The sequence below is a fragment of the Salvia splendens genome, chromosome 16, assembly GCF_004379255.2.
Source record: "Salvia splendens isolate huo1 chromosome 16, SspV2, whole genome shotgun sequence".
Lineage (NCBI taxonomy): Eukaryota > Viridiplantae > Streptophyta > Magnoliopsida > Lamiales > Lamiaceae > Salvia > Salvia splendens.
The window spans coordinates 18,143,439-18,163,180 of NC_056047.1; the positions used below are offsets into that span (position 1 = coordinate 18,143,439).

The 19,742-nt window shown below is 37.4% G+C and overlaps 1 protein-coding gene across 1 annotated transcript; it reads right to left on the reverse strand.

Annotated features, from left to right (window-relative positions):
* Positions 1–885: 885 nt before the first annotated feature.
* LOC121770987 (cytokinin dehydrogenase 6-like) lies at positions 886–3,092 on the reverse strand. The gene is made up of 5 exons (XM_042167780.1): positions 2,441–3,092; positions 2,096–2,223; positions 1,756–2,019; positions 1,418–1,680; positions 886–1,342 (listed from the first exon to the last, which is right to left on the reverse strand). Exons 1-5 carry the CDS (start codon positions 3,054–3,056, stop codon positions 985–987), a joined length of 1,629 nt encoding a protein of 542 aa, XP_042023714.1. The 5' UTR covers positions 3,057–3,092; the 3' UTR covers positions 886–984.
* Positions 3,093–19,742: the final 16,650 nt, after the last annotated feature.

Genomic DNA, 19,742 nt, shown 5'->3' on the forward strand with positions numbered 1-19,742 from the left:
AACCTATACTCATGGAATTCTTTTATTGTTCAATTAAACTTATGGTCAAATGTCTCGGCCAAAATAAAGACTAATTTAAGTTCAGATTTATGATATTTTGATGATTCTGAAATGTGAAGTTGATCTTCCAAAGTGTCAAAACTTTTAAAGAGAATCAGTTGTTTTTTTTTAAAATTCTGTAACATTGATAGGAATGAGAATCTGTCAATGTATTTACAAGTTGCACGTGTTTAGAGCACGAGTCCTTAATTTCATTATAACTATATTTTATCCATAAAAAATATTGATAGGAAATTCAATGTAAATTTTTTAGTTAATTATTATGAAAAATATATATATACTGTACCTATCATACAAAACATCATGAGTTTATGTAATTTTATTCACAGCTTGTTTTAACTTTGAAAAATAAGACAAAAATAAATGCCTCAAGTAACGACTTGGGAGTATTATAACTTGTCTTAACTGTATGCCACGCCTTGAACCAATATCCAACCTTAATCATATCAATTAGATGATGGACGGAGCATAATAACAGAAGCAACTCTAGTGAACATAAAAGTGCAATGTAGCTCGCCCTACTACCTGGTCATGTTTCGCTTGGTGGTTTGGTTGATGTTTGTTTAGTTTGTGGTTTTCTTGTTTTGTTAGGAGGATGCACTTCTTAGTCCTCTCTTGGTTATTCTTTGTTTAGCTGGCTTGTTTTGGTTTGATGTATTTTGTTTTCTTGTAGTATTTTTTTTGGACTGTAGTTTGTATGTTTTAAACATTGGTTCCTTTGTTCACCGATCTTTGAGCAGTTTGAGCCTTTTCTCTATTATAAAAAAATCATATTAATTCCGTTATCTATTAACTGATAACTAATTGAATATTCAACCCTACTTCTTTTTTCTCCTTGACTGACTTTTTGAATTATATGGTGTACAGTAAATAGGTACAATTCCACAATTCTCATTCCTCTCTACTATTATGTACCTTATTCTTTCATTTATTTAATTCTTTTAAATTATTTTTGCTGCTTGGAATTTTGGCGTTGGCCCTTGGGATAATCCTTTGCCCGGGGGCCAAGATGGCGAGGGGGTCGTACAACATTTTCCTCCTCAAGAAAATCTCCCATTTTGCTCCAAAATGCTCCCTCCACTCTTGTGTGGTATTGTAATGAGGCAAATACTGTTTGACCCTCAGATTTGACTCACTAATAAACTTTACAATCCGTCTATTTCGCGTTAAAATGGCATCCAGGCCGTCTTTCCCTGCAGAAGACGGCACTGCTGAGCTCAGGAACGCCACCAAATAAAAAACATCCTCCTCAGGCGTCACCAAAGACGTCCCATTTTTCCATCTACGCAAATCAAATTCCAAAAATGCATCAAATTTGGAAACATAACATTTCCGTGTTTGTATAAATTAGTACTACCTGGATTTGTCAACAGGGTAGATCAAAACAGGGCCATTACTTGTATCCTCAACAATGTTGTGGAATACTTGCTTAGCAAAGCCATAGATGCTGCTTCTCGGCACGAGTAGATTCAGCCACAGATGAGGCATGTCCCACAGGTTGTTCTCGCGGAGTTTCATCTCCGACACGTGGACTCTGTCTAGGAAGTCCACGTAGGAGACCTCGGACACGAACAGGGTCGAGCGAATGAAACTTAATTCGGATAAAAGGCTGTCCACTTCCTGCATCAGAACGGAAAGTAAACCGAGTGAATCAATGATCCGGAAAACGAGACTAATGGTATCGATGAAGCTCACCCGTTCAATCTCGCCGACGTCTTCTAAGTTGAAATACTTTGCCAGTTCCAAGCAGAACAGAACCCTTCCTTCGGAAGTGAACTGTTCTGCTTGGACTGGATCCTTCGGGTTGAAGGAGGATCTCCAGCTATTTAGCAGTCTGGTTCTGTTTATCACGACGAATCCTTCCAAGTAGTCAAGAGCGTCTCGGGAAGAGGATATGAGACGCTCTTGATCGTTGGTGAATGCGGTGAAGTCAGAGTATAATGCTCTGATCCATTTCACCTGCAAGGAGATGGATATAATCATATAAATAAATCATGTTGTTTCATTTTATAGTAACAAAGATTTGTTTTATCACCTTCGCTGGAGCTGGCTCTAGAGCGATTCTAGCCTCAGTGATGATCCCAAACTGGCCTAATCCGCCGAGAGCTGCGTTGAAGAGATCGGCATTCTGCTCGTCCGAGCACGTCACCACATCTCCCCTGCCTGCAGTTATTGCTAATTAGAAACTTTGTAAATGACACGGATTTTAATACAAAATGGGTAAAGTAAGACTGACGAAGAGAAAAAGTAGTGGAATTAGTGTTAGTGGATTATGTGATCCATTTTCTAAAATGGAGAATTTTTGTTTTTAGAAAACAGACTAAAACGGAAAGAATTTCGATTTCTATCTCTTTTTTTTGGGATGCATGAGATGGTGGACCTGTGACGACGCGTAGTCGGTAGACATTGTTGATCTGAGGGCCGTGTCGAAAAGCCTGGCCGCTGATGCCGGCGTTGGAGAGCGTTCCGCCGACGGTGAGGTGGAGGTAGTCGGTCCAAGATTTGGGACTGAGGCCCCTCTTGAGGCTCTCATGGAGGATGTTTATCCATAGCTCACCGGCCGAGACGTCTACATAGGGGTAATGATCCCCTGTGTGGAACGCCATCCCCGGGGATTTGTACGACTCCATGTGGATGACCACGCCATCGGGGGCTAGGGACTGGCCCTCGAGAGAATGGCCATGGCCGCGGGCGGCCACGGTGAGGTGGGAAGTGAGGCCTAGGTTGAATACATGTTTGATGATGTGGGCAATGTTGGAGGTGGAGTTTGGGTAGAGGATTGCTGTGGGGATGAGATGGTATCTATTGCCAAAGTCTTTAGAAGCATGGTTGATGTTGTGGAAGCTTAGGTTGCCAAAGAAAGGCATTGTGTAAAGGGAAGGGGGGTTGGTGGGGAGGTGGTTTCTATTGGTTGTGATGCCAAGCAAGAAAAGTAGTGCTATTTTGAAAACTAGAGGTTTTAGTTTAAAGAGTATGTTGGCTTGTGATATGAACATATCTCTGATGGTAGGATTTGTAGTTAATTTGGAGTCTCTCACTCTCTAACTCTCTCTCTATTATGCATTGATGTTAATAGAGTGGTGAAAGATTCACAAGAAAATATAAAGGATGTAGTAATGTAAGGAAATAAGAAAAATAGTATTGTTTGCATCCCACTTTCGAAATTATACTAGTACACACAATTTTTTTGATGTCATAATTTTTTGGGCATAGCATGATCATAGTTATTGCCCAACCCAGACCTAAATGAATGGTGGAAAAGATCAGTATATTTTTTATAAATAAATAAAATTTTAAGTTCGAGTTACGGTGGACTTAAAATCATGAGGCCTTTGAGTCATTATTTTCTTGGCATTGAATTTAAATTATTATAGCCACCCTCTAAAGGATTTTTCATTTAGGCGATCAGTAATTCACATCCCTTAATTATCTATGTACTAGTTAGACTTGATATTACTTTTTTTTGCCTATTACTTATCCTTTAATTTTTACAACCATATCTCGATATTTATTTTTAATAATTTCTTATGTCATGTAGAATTTCATTAAAATTTTAAAAACTACATGACTGAAATAGAACATATTTTTAAACTATTTATATAATTCGAAATTGGACGCATTTGTTATATATCCTAATTGTTGATGCTAACATAATATATTGGCCTTCTATATGTTTGATAGTTGAGAGGGTGATAGATACTTGAGCATAATATTATGGTGGGAGTTTAAAGATCCCATATTTTCTTTAAACATTACAGAGACCGATCATATAACTACTCCATGATATGTGATTTGTGACCCAAGATTTGGAGCCTATCATTTTATGTGTTACCATATAATTTGAATTTCTGATTTTTATTTTATTTATTTAAAAAAGAGTTCCGGCAGGAGGTGGGATCTAAATAGATTGTACTAATAGATTTAATTAGTTTAATGTAGTATGTAACATTTTTATAAATACGGAGTATATTTATTCTATTGAAAGTAGTGGTCATGCCACGTGGACCCAAAATGTGGGCCACATAAAATTTAGTTATGAGATGAATTGAATAAAATGGGATAAAGTGGTGTAATTAATTGCATAGATATCAAACACTAAATGATGCCTTGGATACCAATAACTTTTCAGGTCGATGCTTTCCCACTGGAAAATAAAATATTGTTCTTAGTTATGTATATAGTTAATCCATTAGCAATTTTGCTGTTTTTGTTGTGTTGTAGGGATACCACTTCAATAGGTTGTTGAAAATATGTAATAATGCCCATTTCTCATAAACTATAAGTTTAATACGCACTCCTAAATATATGAGTATTATAATCACTTTGAAGGAATTAAACTTAAAAAAAAGTTTCTGTGGATTTGATTTAGCTAACACATTCATTTATTTAAAAGGACCTTTCTTGTCATTTTAATGGAATTTTGAGCTATCTTACGAAAATATTAACTCGTTGATTGATATTTGTCTCACTTTGTAGATCAACTGGCTAACTTTCATTTTTGGGTTTGGATTTGCTTTTTTATAAAAGGAAATGTTCAAATAATTCAAAGACTGGTGAGTTGGGTTTGGATTAGAGGTGTCCACGGTTTGTAAACCGGCGGTTTCGGTTCGGAACCGCCGGTTCTGGTTTTGAGAAAGGCAGAACCAGAACCGAACCGTGAGGCTATTTCGCGGTTCCGGTTCCGGTTTGAAAACCGGCGATTCCGGTTCGGTTTTGGCAGTTTTGACGGGTTTTTTTTGCTATGTAATTTGAAATTTGGACTTATACAATAAATTGGAACAAGACAATAGATAATTTAAATTGAAATAAGATGAATAAGGTGTAAATCATATCAATTTTATTGAATTTGAGTTGTAACGGACAACGATACATTACAATTTACAATACATATACAAGTATACAACAATGTGATATAATTTACAAGTGTCGTCAGAACATAAATAAAAAACATTAAATGGGGGGGAAAAGGAAAAAATTGAAAAGGGCTTGAGCTCAACTTAAACTTTCAAAGTTAAACTTTTCAAATTTAAGTTGAGTTGCCTACGTATCCACAATTTTATTGAGGAATCAAAGCCCACATAGTTCTCTTACCTTGCTTACCTTTTTGGTCGGTCGTGCTCGCCATTCACCCCCTCGGTCATTGATATTGTTGAGCGCCCTCGCTTCCGACCTTGTCATCGGTGGAAAAGTCTTCACCATCACTCTCTACACGGAAGTCGAAATCCGGCTCTTGTGCTCTCATGTCCGCCTTTGCCCAATCATCAAGTAACATAGTGGCTTCCATGTTTTTGGCGGAGAGATTGCTCCTTTTGTCGTCTAGGACACAACCGCCGACACTAAAAGCTTGCTCAACGGCGACGGTGGAAGCGGGAAGGGCGAAAATCTCCTTAGCCATTATCGAGAGTATCGGAAACTCTTGATAGCCGATCAGTTCCCAAGAATAGATACGTAAGGTTGCTTTTACGTTTTACCAGTGTTGTCTTGTCTCATAAATCCAAATCAAATAGTCAAATCCAAACCGCATGTTCCGATTATAACCGCAGATTAAATTGATTTTTTTATCAACGGTCATTTTAAAAAGGTACATTACCGATTCCCCTCTCATCTCTCTCACCATAAATACAGTCGTTTCATTAATTAAATTCAGCCAATTGTGAACTACACTCACCTTCTTCACTTTTTCAAACCACCATTCCCTTCAGAATTAAAAAAATTTGAAAATCGGCCGAAACCGGCGGTTTTGGGGTAAAACCAGCAGAACCGCCGGAAAACTGTCGGTTTCACGGTTAACTGCCGGTTCCGGTCAAAAAAACTGCCTGAAAAAGCTGCCAACGGCTAACGCTTCGGATACCTCGCCGGAACCGTGAAACCGCCCGTTAACCGGCGGTTCGGTGACGGATTCGGTTCGTAAAATCTTGAACCGGAACCGCCCCGCGGTTCCAAATACGACGGTTCCGGTTCGTAAAAATTGTCACGGTTCCAGTTCGGAACCGAAACGGCGATTAACCGCCGGTACCGAAAACCGTGGGCACCTCTAGTTTGGATCTCCTGCTGCACGGGGAGTGTTGTTACATACTGTACATAACATTTTACTTTAGGAAATAGTAAGCATACTTATAAAAAGTTGCAAATTTGCAATGAAAATGCCACTTGGAATGCAGTTACTGGCTGCAACAAATGTGTGTGTACACACTTGTACATTTCACAACTCATCACAAGTGCATGCTTTGGGCACTATAACACCGTGCTTAGTAGCTAAAGCACTTAAATAGTCCATGCACTTTAGGTTGTCCCTAAACACACGACTGCCCATACCCTTAGCTATCAGATATTCATCCAGGTTGAATTTTGCTTAGATCATTTCATCTAATATATATATATATATATATAGTATATTATGGTGGTGTTCACTCCAACTAATAAATCAAAATTTCAAGTGTTAGTTTCTATATAAAACCTCCAATTATTACGTGGCTGATCACTTTTAAGAAGCATAAATTAAATTAGTGTTGTCACATTAGAACTCTTGAACGATCCACATCCAAATACACACGCTAGATTTGGCAAATTATCTCTTGATAAGTCTGCAATATACACACACGGTTTTAAATAAGTAAAATTGTAAGAGTATATTCTAAACTTAAAAATTGAGTTGAAATTTGTCATCTCCATGGTACACTAAAACCTAAAATGAGATAGGTATTTAGCTTCAATAGTACTACTCAATATACCAATCCCATTTTTTATTTTTGGGAAAAAATACCTATCTTTAGATTTAACCAAAACCTAAAAGTTTTTCAAATTTTGTGTGTAAAAAATACATAAATGGTTGGAGTAAAATTATATTTGATGTGACATTTATACTAAAATGGGTTTGAGTTTAGTGTAAATGGCAGGAGATGCTCTTAATATTAATAATGAAATACTTAGAAATTGAAGGCAAGAAATATTGTTTGCCCAAATCTACATGTTAAGGGGCAAAATCATGTAGTAGTAATTGTTTGTGGCTGTCATTCCAATCTTTATTTTTGGAATCTTTCTTATCAATCACAATCTACCGCGAAGTCCCATTTTAGGAAAAGAATAGCATAATAAAACTTTATATTTGCATCTTTCATACAATTAAACATAAATAAATCGGAATTATATGCAAGTTGTAGAAAATTTATCATTCCTTCTCTCGTGTTGTTTCTATTTTTTAAGAATTGATTTGATTGCACGTCACAATTTATAGTGCCAATTCCCATCATTGGAAATATAGCAACGTCCACTAAATGTTACAAATATTGTGTCATGTTACATGGATTTAATTGGTGAAGTGATTATGTTCGCAATTAGAAGGTAACGAGTCGGAATTAATCAAATAAATGTCTTCGTTAATATATTTATTTTTGAATAATTTACTATTGCTATCAAACGTTAAAGTAGTATGCTTTGAAATTTTTAATAGATAAAGGGCGTGTTCTCGAAGACATTCCTTTCATTCTCCACTCTTCTCGTGATGAAATGTTTAAAGAACCTATTTTTCTCTCATTTTGGTTCCAATTAATGATAATATTGAATGACTTATTAGTGTGATAATATTTTTCCTCTATTTTTCATGTGTAAATCATAGAGAACTCGAGACTATAAAAACCACGAAAATTGATAAATTTTAATTTATCATATTTATTATTTCTATATATAAAAATTCTAATATCTATTAAGGCATTTTTATATGTATTAGTAAACACAATTAGAAATTTCTACACAAACAAAAGTTTATACTAGAATAGAAGAACTAGTACATATTGTTTTTGTATTTTATTTTAATGATATTCTCACACAATCAAAATATTTTTTTTTAGAATAGATTCATTGATTTCCGTGACAATAAAAAGTCGTTATATATTTTGGTTACGAGTATGTATGACTTTATAGCATATGATATTACCCCACAAAATCGAAAAATAAAAAATGAAATGGAGATGTGAGATGTAAAATCTCATTCACTACTTTTTGCACAATAATTAATGTGTGATTGTGTGTAATTGTTTTTGTTTGAAGTCCGAATTCTCCAATGGTGGAATCTAGAAAATATTTTGATACGTGATGCCATAGAGGCCATTCATTTTATTTTCTCCTAAATGATTTTTTTCAATATATTACCATTTTCGAAATATATAATTTAAGGCTTTTATAGTTAAATCAATATTTGCAAAATTTTCACTTTTTTTTGTGGAATAGGCCTTTTTTTAATTTGAAAAGAAAGTAGAAAATTCACCAGTGTTCCATAAATGATAATTCATATCGCAAGACTCTCCAAAAACACATTACATTAATTAAATTGAATAATAATCGAAAGATGCATTATTGAAATATTGATTAATAAAGTAGGAAACAATCTTAGTAACATTCTACTCTCATCATGTCAATTGTGTCGTTTTCTTAACTTTTACCTAATGAATTCTGTTGTCCAATGCTAACATTCTTGTTAGTTTTTGTTTAAATATCTTTGGAAAGTTTCGTTTTAATCGTTCGTACTATCAAGATTTAAATAATTAATTTACTCAAAAAAAATTTTAGAAGGACATTTAAAATGGAGTATGTGGTAAAATTAGATTTAATTATTAGAAAGAGAGAAAATATATTTCATCATCTTGTATATATCGGGGGATGAGTTTTTAATTTTTTCTAGAATACATTTTTCATGAGATTGATTACATTGATGAAGACTTTTTTGTAACAATTTTCGTAAAATTGGTATTAAATTGAAAATCCTACAAAAGTTAAACTATAGTCGAATGTCATGTTTGTCTATAACTATGATGAGGCCAAAGAAATTTAGAAATGCCATTATTAACAAGTTCCAAATGTAGTGGTAAAATCTATGATTATGTTTCTTGAATTTAGGCCGAGACAAAAGTTTAGCTACGCGTTCAAATATATTCCTCAAAATTAAAGAAAAGAGCGAGAAGATATAAATAATGATTAAGGTTAAAACTTAAAAGGGATCATATACATGTTGTCACAAATTAACAATTAGCCATCAAAACATTTTCTTTACGAAGAATATTTTGTCACATTACATATTTTCATTTCTTGTGGTTATGATAAGCTTTAAACAAGAATGTGCAAGATCTGAATTTCTTATTCATCATTAAATGAAAACTACATTTCATTTTTAGTCTATAAATGAAATACATCTAATGATCGATATTACTCATATTTATTAAACAACTTGCGAAGCCACTTTGGGTGTTGACTATTGAAGGGGCACTTGTTATTTATTTTTATTTTATTTGATTCGAGCCATCAAACTGTCATTCTGATAGGGTCCTCGAGCATCTAAATCACGTCAAAGATCGCATCCAAATCTCCCTCAATATCTTTTAATAGTATTTGATTTTGCATATCTTTTGCATCTTTTTTATTTATTTATCTTACTTGCTTAGCAAGATATGTTTAGGTTTAGAATTCTATATATTATAGAATTCTATTATATTTTGATTCATTGAGAAATATGAAATAAACTTCTATTCTCATTCTTGTTCCGAAAACCCTAGAACTTCAACTAGGGAATTATCTCTTTCGCTCCGTTCAATCTCCGCGTGCTCGACAAAACCTCTCGATAGGGAACTTAAACCCTATCAATTGGTGCTTCCATTGTTTACTCTTCCTCCATCACATCAAATTCTCTATTTTTTTCCAACCATACGCTAGATTTCTCCTCACACTCCACACTCACGAAACAATACTCCTATTTCCATGGTTTTTCTCGAGCAACGCTCTCTCTGCGATATCAATGAGATGCTCATGGACTTACGCAGTGTAGTCGCTGCTCACGGCGAATTTCTAGCCAAGTTCGGACAGCGAACACTGACCGAGGAGCCTCCGGACAGCCCTGACGAACGCTCACCTCCACATAAACCGTGGAATACTCGGCCGCCAGACCATCAGCCAGTCACAGGACCTCAGCGGGGCTGGTCTCTTCCGCCATCGGTCACAACCGCACCGCTGGGTATCAAGCCCGAAGCCCTACCACGCCTCCGCCTCGAACCACCACGTTTTGACGGAGAGCATGCCCTGGATTGGATCGGTAAGATCCAAAGGTACTATAACCACCACTACACACCGCTAGATGATCGTCTTTATCTTACACAATATTTATTCGATCATCCGGCATCAGATTGGAGGGAATATTGGGTGGAAACTAACAAAGGTAAGAGTTGGGAGGATTTCTTGTTGGCAGTTCATGACTGCTTTGCTCCGGAATTAAACGAGGATGAGAGTTTAGAAGCAAATAACAAGGAGGCATGTAAAGCGGGAGATATAGTCGTCAATCCTATATTTGATTCTGGAAATATTGTTGTCGAAGGTGGAGGTAGTGTTTTCAACACCGCATCTGAGTCTGATCAGCCAGCTGAGACCGTCGCTATGAGGGAAATAAATGATGTTGATTCCCGCGACGACGAAGACTTTCAGGGTGCGAATCGACATATTCGATGGGTTTCCGGTGATATTAACCCCTTCAAACCCGCAGAGACTGGAGAATTGATGTCTGATGGTACCTATTATCTAGATGACATATTAGAGGTTGCACGCATGCTTCCGATGTGGAATGCGCTTCCTCGCGACGTCATCCCGGTTGAGAACTTGGAGTACCGAGAGAATTCTTTAGAGGGGGTCGTGGATGATGGACTAGTGGCTACTATTGTTTCTGAGGAATCTCCTGCTACTGTGGAAGATGATGAATTAATACTTGATTTCAAACTCACAATTTCAGAGGGAAAGGAGACTGCACCGGTTCTTGATCCCAATCTGGCAACGAATGTTATTTCATTTGCGTCGCAATGGAAGACTGGTGTGGTTGGCCTATCCGCAGGCTATGGGATGGTATCGCAGTTCACTATCGATGCCATGTGTGGGAGGGAAATGATGTGGCCGAAGTTGGCCTCAAAAATTATTTTGGCAGGTTACTTCGTCGATGCAACAATTGTCAAGCAATTCGGTTGGAAGGAGATCCTTATTGGGTACAATGATAGCTATGACGGAAGAGAATTAGTGTTCTACTTTGGTGCGATGAAAGGAGTTCGTGTTTTTGACCCTGGAGATTTTGAGAGTACTTCCACCTTGGCGGAGACACTCATGTTCCTATTTCATTACCCACCTTGAGGGCAAGGTGGTTTTCAACGGCGGGAGAGTTGATAGGGTCCTCGAGCATCTAAATCACGTCAAAGATCGCATCCAAATCTCCCTCAATATCTTTTAATAGTATTTGATTTTGCATATCTTTTGCATCTTTTTTATTTATTTATCTTACTTGCTTAGCAAGATATGTTTAGGTTTAGAATTCTATATATTATAGAATTCTATTATATTTTGATTCATTGAGAAATATGAAATAAACTTCTATTCTCATTCTTGTTCCGAAAACCCTAGAACTTCAACTAGGGAATTATCTCTTTCGCTCCGTTCAATCTCCGCGTGCTCGACAAAACCTCTCGATAGGGAACTTAAACCCTATCACATTCCATGTGGATTTTTGGCCTAAACACAATATGTTGGTAAAAATACGTACCTATTTCAAATAATAGGATTTTTTCTGTTTTGACCTTTTAAATTATTTTATTTTTTCCATTAGTTTGATGTTATGCATATATTCTCCTTTAAAAATAGGAACTTTTGAAATAACACAAATTTTAATGTAAAATTAGTAAAATAAAAAATAGATAGAAAGAAAAATGTATGAATGGAAAATTGATCTCACCTCATTAGAGAGAAAGAGATTTCCTTAAATAAAAAATTCTGATTTTCGGGGACGAACAAAAAAGGAAAGAGTTTCTATTTTTAGTAGATGGAGGGAGTATATACAAACGTGTTTATAGCATAGAAATTGAATTCAGCTCAGCGGCATGTTCGGTTCTCACACTTCTACAGAGAAGGGAACCGAGCTGCTGACTTTCTTGCAGGTAGGGGAGTTCAGACCCCTGCCCTTACTTACTATGACCCAACCTCTGCGCCTCGGTATCTGCAGACGCTGGTTAGGATGGACCAGCTGGGATATCCTAACTTTCGTTTCCGACGTAGAGATGTGGTTGATCCAACTTTCTTGGTGGTTGGTTTTGATTATTTTTCGTTTCTCCCTCGTATGTATTTAGTCAGCTTTTTTCCACTTGATAGCACGAAGGTTCTCGACTTGTGGGACCTCTATTTGGCTTCTTCATGTTCTTGTTTAGATCCTAGTCACTTTTGGGCTAAGATCATGTTGTTAGAACATTTTATTTTGATACTATTTACGAGTTGGAGGTATACCTAAACCTCCCGCCCACAAAGGGCGTTTTTGATTTTTTTTTTTTAAAAAGATTATGATAAGCTCTTCGTTCTTTGCTGATTACGCAAGTACAAGGTCTCGATGAATGTTATTACTCTAACTTATACGATAATAATACTATTATACTTTGTTTTATGTTTTTGCAACTTAACAACTTGGAACATTGGATAGTGATAATTGGTTTGCGAGAAGTAAATTTCATCATCGCATGGAATCATTTCAAGAGAACTTGTGTTATGTGAGAAATGCATGAAATAGATATAGAAAAAGGCTGAACTTGAAGAACGGAGTCAATTGATGCTACCACGGAGTCAGCAATCATTGAGCGCGCCGGCAGTCGACGAGGAGCCAGCGACCCGTTGTGGAAAATCCTGAGCTGGGAACTGTCGCCCAGCACCCCGCTGAGACACGATTAGTGGCCCACTAAGATCGCCACAAAAATTCCCGAGAGCAGTCAGCAACCCACTGACACCAAATCAGTGGTCCGCTGAGTTTGTGCGGCGAATGTGATTAGCCTTAATTCGAGCCAAGACTTGGCCTTTCAAGCTGAAATTGTACCTTATTATAGGAGGAGCTTCCATGTCTATATGTGGGCAAGGATCCCCTGCTGTCAGCAAGGGCTTTGCCAATATTTGCACACACAACATATTATTCTATAATAAAATATATTAAAATTTTATTATTATAATTTTAAATTAAAATAATGGGATGTACGTAACAGCATCCCCTGTTGTGCTATCAGCCACAACAAGGGATCCAAATCCGTCTATATATACTTCCCATAATTCTAGTATAGCTAAGGGAAGCACAAATATCTGATAAACTCTTATTTTTATCGGTTTGATTGACTTCCTGATATGATTATCGTCGAGTTTCTAGCTTGAATGAGGTATTTTTGCCCAATATGGTCTTTTTTAATTGAACAAGTTTTTTTTTGAATGTTCAAGAAAATGAATGAAAACGAGTCAATAGGACATATTGTCACTTAAAAGCAAAATTTTGTTTCATTAAGACTATAGTACTACTATGATACTCCCTCCATCCCGCACTACTCGCACTTATTTCCTTTTTGGGCGTCTCAAGTTACTTGCACTCTTTCCATTTTTAGTAAAAAATTTCACCTACGGCCGTCATTTTTGACTTTCCTATACACTCATTCCTTAATCTCCGAGCCGAAAAGGAAATGAGCGAGTAGCCCGGGACGGAGGGAGTATTAAGGTGTGATTGTTCTTTTGAAAGTACAGGTCTAAAAGTGTTTTAATCAATATACACATCAATGTTATTTTAATTTCAAATTTATTTAAGTGTATATTTTTAATTGTATAATGTTATTATATATATTTCTGATTTTAAAAATCCATATAGCATATAATATTTTTTAATTCGGTTGATTAATAGATAGTGAAAAATTAATAGTATGAAAGAAATATGGAGTAATTTATTGTGCATTTGACACTAGTACATTTTATTAAAGGGAAATAATTTTTTTAACATTATATAGAATTACTATAATGGAGTTTAAATAGTAATTTAATTATTTAAATATATAGTGTGTATGTACACGTTAATGCCCCTACTGTTATAGGAGTACTTATTTTATCTCTTTTTTCGTAATTCACATGACAATTTATGTAATGTGTTTGAAAAAAAATAAATTAAAAAATATACGATAAAATTTATCAACTTCACCAATTACTTATAGTTAACTAATGAAAAAATATAAAACAGATAATTATAAAAAATATTAAAATTATGTAATGTTTTATAATAATTATATAAAAATGTACTAAAATTTAATACTCACACCTTTGTCATATTCATTTTGGTCTCTATACTAAAATAAATATCATTTTTATTCTTGAAATTTCTTCACAATTTTTTCTGAATCTCTCTATTTTATCTATTCATACAAATCTGTCTCTCATAACAAAGAAGTGTATGAATATGATTTTTATATTAGGTGAAAGTGAAAAGTCCTAATCCAATTATTTAATTTAAATCTACATAAATTAATATTAGTAGCACTAGGGGTATATTAATCAAATTAGAAAATAACTTTATGATAGAAAAACATAAGAATAATATCGCATGTCTCAAAATCATTACCCGTTATAAAAATAGTAGAACATGCATAATATGGTAAGTCCAATTAAAGTTTTAAAAAATGTACTATATAGGACATATTTTTATGCGCATTAATAAATCATTCAACAACTAATGTCATACAAGATATTTTCATAAATTCCACACCAAAACACGATCCACCATAAATTAATTTTCCTGGTGCTATTTCGTGAATCAGCAAATGCATTAAATGTGAAAAATCCTTCATCCCCAATTTCAATACATATTATCATATATCAATTGGAAATCATTAGGGCATTAGCAATAAGGGCTTATATCCTGAGTCCATCTCAGAGTCTATCTCAATTTTTTCCTGCCATATCAGTAAGCCCATCCCAGAGCCTATCTCCTTGTGAGAGCCTATCCCAGAGCCTATCTTATTTCCACATCATCATTTCTATTTTTATGTATGTCATTTTTTAAGACAAGATAATAAAAAAAAAGGAGCAAATTTCATTTAAAAAAAACATACTTCATTAAAAAAATACTAGATTAAAAAAAACATACTACATTAAAAAAAAGATAGATAAAAACAACAAACACACATCAATCATTGGGTTCCGGCTCGTCATCCTCGTCAAGATCCATCTTCTTCTTCAACCCTTGGATGGTGTTCCAGATGGACTTCTTCACAGATCGAGAATTGGATTTCGTGTGCATGTTGTAGAGGCCCTCCATCGATTGTGCGAAGGCGGCATGACCCAATGCATTGTCAGCTTGGACCGGTGCGATTGGGCATCCGTTCCGCTAGACTCTGCCTTCCCCTTCCCCGCTTTTGCCTTCGCTGCTTTCACACCCATTGGGCGCTGAGGAGTAGGCTCAATGGGCGATTGGTCCTCTGACAAGTCTATTGGCTCCGCTCCGCCACTGCTATAGCTCCCGGAGAGCGTCAGGCGTGTCCGGACCGATCTCGTCTGCAACGCCTCCGACATACCCATTTTGAATTTGGGAAAATCCTTCAGTTGTTGATATGTATCCCAGTACTTGAATCATTTTAAGTTGATAGTGGCCCTAAACTCCTTCATCGACAACTCTCTGACGGAGAGTTCGTTCTCTCCTCTACGCATTTCCCGCAAGTTGCCATCGTAGATACCGTGAAATTTAGCGCACTCGAACACCAGGCGTTTCCAATGCTTGCGTAGATCACCGGGCTTGTGTGTCGGGGCTCCATCGGGCTTGACTTGTTAGTATCGTTGCGTGATACGTCTCCAGAAACCACCCTCACCCTGATTGTTGGCTACAATCGGGTCCTCAGAGATATGTGCCCAACAACGAGCAAGAGCAATCGACTCCTCGATGGAGTAGGTACTCCTAGTGCGCCCACCCTGCCCGCCCTCAGAAGACTTGGCTCTCACTTTCTCCTTCATCTTCCCCTTCGCCGCCGCCTTCGCCCTAGGAGGAGATGGCTCCATATCGGACACCTCGTACTCGTCGGTGCTGAAGTTCAAGTCTCTTAACGGAACAGTGGATTCGTCAGTACCGGGAGTACCAAACGCGCTTGGGCTCATCGTTGGGAGGTAGACATCATCGTCGGAACTCGATGTGTTCGTCAGTCTACCAGCACCGACGTAGTGCCTTGTGGGAAGCCAGCGTTCGGTGCCGTGGAAAAAAGGTAGACCTACTTGAGACGGAATATGAGATGAACCCATCCGAAACTGGGATGATTGGGTTCCCAACCCGAACATGTTCTCCACGGGAAATTGGCCGCCTCTGGGATATTGGTTTCCCGCTAGTAGGTTCGAAAACCCACCTCCTTGGCCAGTAAACTGGTTTTCGCCGGAATTATTGCCATCGTTGGGATTCATTTTGCTAGAGAGATGAATGTGTGAAATAAGAAAGGGATTAAAATGATGAGAGTGAATGTGTGAAATGGAGGAAGGAGGCATATATAGAAGTAATAAAATAAAAAAATAAAAAAAATAAAAATTGAAAATTGGCCCCGACATAGGCCATTGCCTCCGCAATGGAGGCCCATCGTACGGCCGATGCGGAGCCCGTGCGCCATCGGCTGGGGCAATTTATCAGTGAAGGGGGGGGGGAATCGCCCCCCCCACAATGGTGACTGATGAGTTCGGTAAAAGTTAGTGTGTTGTGCTATTGATGTATCACAAACCCCTAGGTCCAAAGGATTCGCTAGATCACAAGGTCTAGGTGATCATGGAACCTTTGGAATCCGGTCGTTGGACACACACTTTCCCGCTTCAAAAACCTCAACCCACTACACTCTTAGCTAGTATAGAGAAGCAAATGATCGATCCCACGAGGACGGATGAGTTAGCATGCATTTGGAGAGTTTGGGAGGGTTTGGCTGCTGCCACGCTACAAGTGGGTCGAGAATTATAAACTACTGGACTTAGGAAATGGAAACTATCTAATCTATCTACTGGGTCACGAGGATTAAAAACATCAAGTACTAGACCTAAGAACAAAGAATCATAAACACATTCATGATTCGGAACTAGAAATTAACTGCAGAGGTTTAATCAAACTACTGGGTCAAGTAGAAAGTCTCCCAAAACGGTGAGACAAAAAGCATCAGAACAGTTTTCCTAAATTAGCTAACGACAGAAAAAGCTGCAAAAAGCAAACAAACACCTGATCTGAGTCTAACTACCAACGATCTTCATCTTGTTCAGCAAATAAACATGAGCATGAACGAAACAGAGCATCAGTAACAGAGTAAACATAGATCGGATTTCAGACATTACGATTAAACAGAAAAACTATCAGATCTAAACTACCAGGTCAAGTAAATCGAAAGCAACAGTAAAATAGCCATAATCATGCAGATTCGAATCACCACGTATCAGATCCATAACTCCGATTCACAATTCCTTCTAGATCCAACCAATCCAGACTCAACATTCAGATCCATGAACATCAATGCGATTCAAACAACTCCTCAACAAAAAACTCAGATTTCACCAATATCACCTCCGATTCACCATTCAATTGCGAAAAGCATCCAAAATCAGTAAAAATCAAATCAGACATCAGAAACCAAAGTAAAACAGAAAGCAAACACTATCATAGCCACGAGAATAATATTCAAAACACAAAACAGTCGCCAAGCTTCTGGCAAAGAAGTTCTCGGCGAGAATAAACAACGGAAATTTAAAACAAATTGTAACTTCGCCCTCGCAAGGACGGTGTTACACCACAGAAACTAGCTAAAAACCACCTTAGTAGCATGAAGTCACCCCATAAATGCCAAGTGTTTGTGAAGTGAAGTGAACTATGATTTGAGAGTCGAGCTAAGGAGACTAAGTGTGAAAGTGCTAAAAAAGGAGGCTGGCCGAGAGCTCTTTTTCTAAAAGGGGTCGTCCCTTTATATAGGCAGCAATCCCTAGGGCAATCTCTCTTCATCATTTGTATTTTTTGCCCTTCATCTTTTTTATTTGCTCCTTGCTCATTTTTTATTCTGCCAGCATTCCTTTTCATCTCCTAGGTCTGGTAAACTGCTGGCGTTTTCACTTCTTTTTCCTTCTTTTTCCTCTGCCTTTGGTAATTATATGCGCTTCCTAGGCCCGGCAGATTTTACACGCACCTAAACTTAGAAACATACATTAGTGTACCGAAAACACAGAATTTTGATCTAAAACCAATGCATGAAACGAGCCTTATCAGTGACCGCCGCGAGCCGATGGGGGGCAGATAGATAGGCCCTTGCTATCGCCCCCATTGCCAATGCCCTTAAAGCTATGGAGCGGTCAGACAAACCATATAATAACATTTCAATAAATATATTTAATTATTTATTACGAATAAATAAAGAATTAATTGAGTCGTTCAAGTGTTTATATATGTTATCTTACAGTAAGAGAAAAAACAAGAGGCGTTGGTGGTATCACTTGATTTTAGGTCAATTACTCACTCTAGAGATTGAAATTTCCAATTAGTCAATATTTGGTTTTGTGACACCCCGAAATTTCTTTCCTTTTGTTATGGATAAGCTGAATTTATTAGGCTAATTAATCCTCGCGTGGAGGGCGTGTGAACGTAGAAAATTCCGTTGTAATCTCAATCGTGGAATAAAACAAGTTTTGTGAAGGAAGCAAAGTACCAAAAATGTTTTCAAGAATAAAAGTAAATGATATGCGTTTATTAGAAGAACAATTTAGAGATACAATTACATGATTAATGGAGATACAAATAGTATATGTTTACATGTGTGAAAGAGACAACACACACATCTACACTACATCTTTCATCCTACCAACTCTAGTAGGCAAAACTAGAAGTTAACTAATTTGGTATGGGAACCAAATAGCTACAAGAAGAGATCCCCTTCCTCTTTCTCCACCTTCTCTCTTCTCGATTCTTGCTCCCACAAAACTCCAATCTTTGGCAGCCATGGTACCTACAAAATTATCACCAAGAAGGGTATCAGATTTGACACACAAAATAAAGGGAAGGGATACACATCTCGACTAAGGAAGAGGATGGGGTAGGCCGATCAGAACAGCTCTGGGCTGCAAACTAGAGCTGGAAACCAGCCACTCTTATCCTCAACCCAAAATATCATCAAATAGGGAATCAAGACAAAAGGGCACAGTAAAGTGAACTCATCGCCAAGCTCAAAAGAAGCAAGGCAAATCCCCACAAATCCAAGGCTGGAAAGTCAGCCTACAAACAGCCCTAAGGCTTACACCAATTTAGCATGATCAACATACTTACAAAGGTCAAAAGAGAGCAAGCTGGCAGCCCCAAAATAGGAGGCTTTTCCCCCAAGTCTCAGTCACGAACAACCAAGAGCTGAAACTATATAAACAGCCCTCCTCACTCCATTCTCCCCACACTTTAGGCACCGAGACTTTAGGCACCGAGGTTTCGCATACCATAAGGAGGGCAGCAAGGGGAAGGAGCAGGGAGTGAGGTCGGGCAAAGATCGACACAAGCGGTAGTCAAAACCGAGAGGTAACTTCACAACACACTCTCTTTGCATCATGTGTAGAACAACCACAGTATTAGCCAAGAACTTAGAAAATTCAATAGGAATCTCATCTCGTAGCAACAATAAGAATGACTCAGTGATCGAGAATCAAGCTGTTTACACGGTAATATAGGCTGCTAGAATTAAGCAGTACGATCCCCAAACTTTGAACACCCAAGTATCGAAAGCAATAATCAATCGAGAACTCTGAAATTAACGGAATAAAAGGGGAAGGAGGAAGGGTGAAGACTTAGCTTAGGAAGGGGAGCAGTCCGGCGATGGCAGAATCCCAGAAACTCCGCGGGGTAGCTA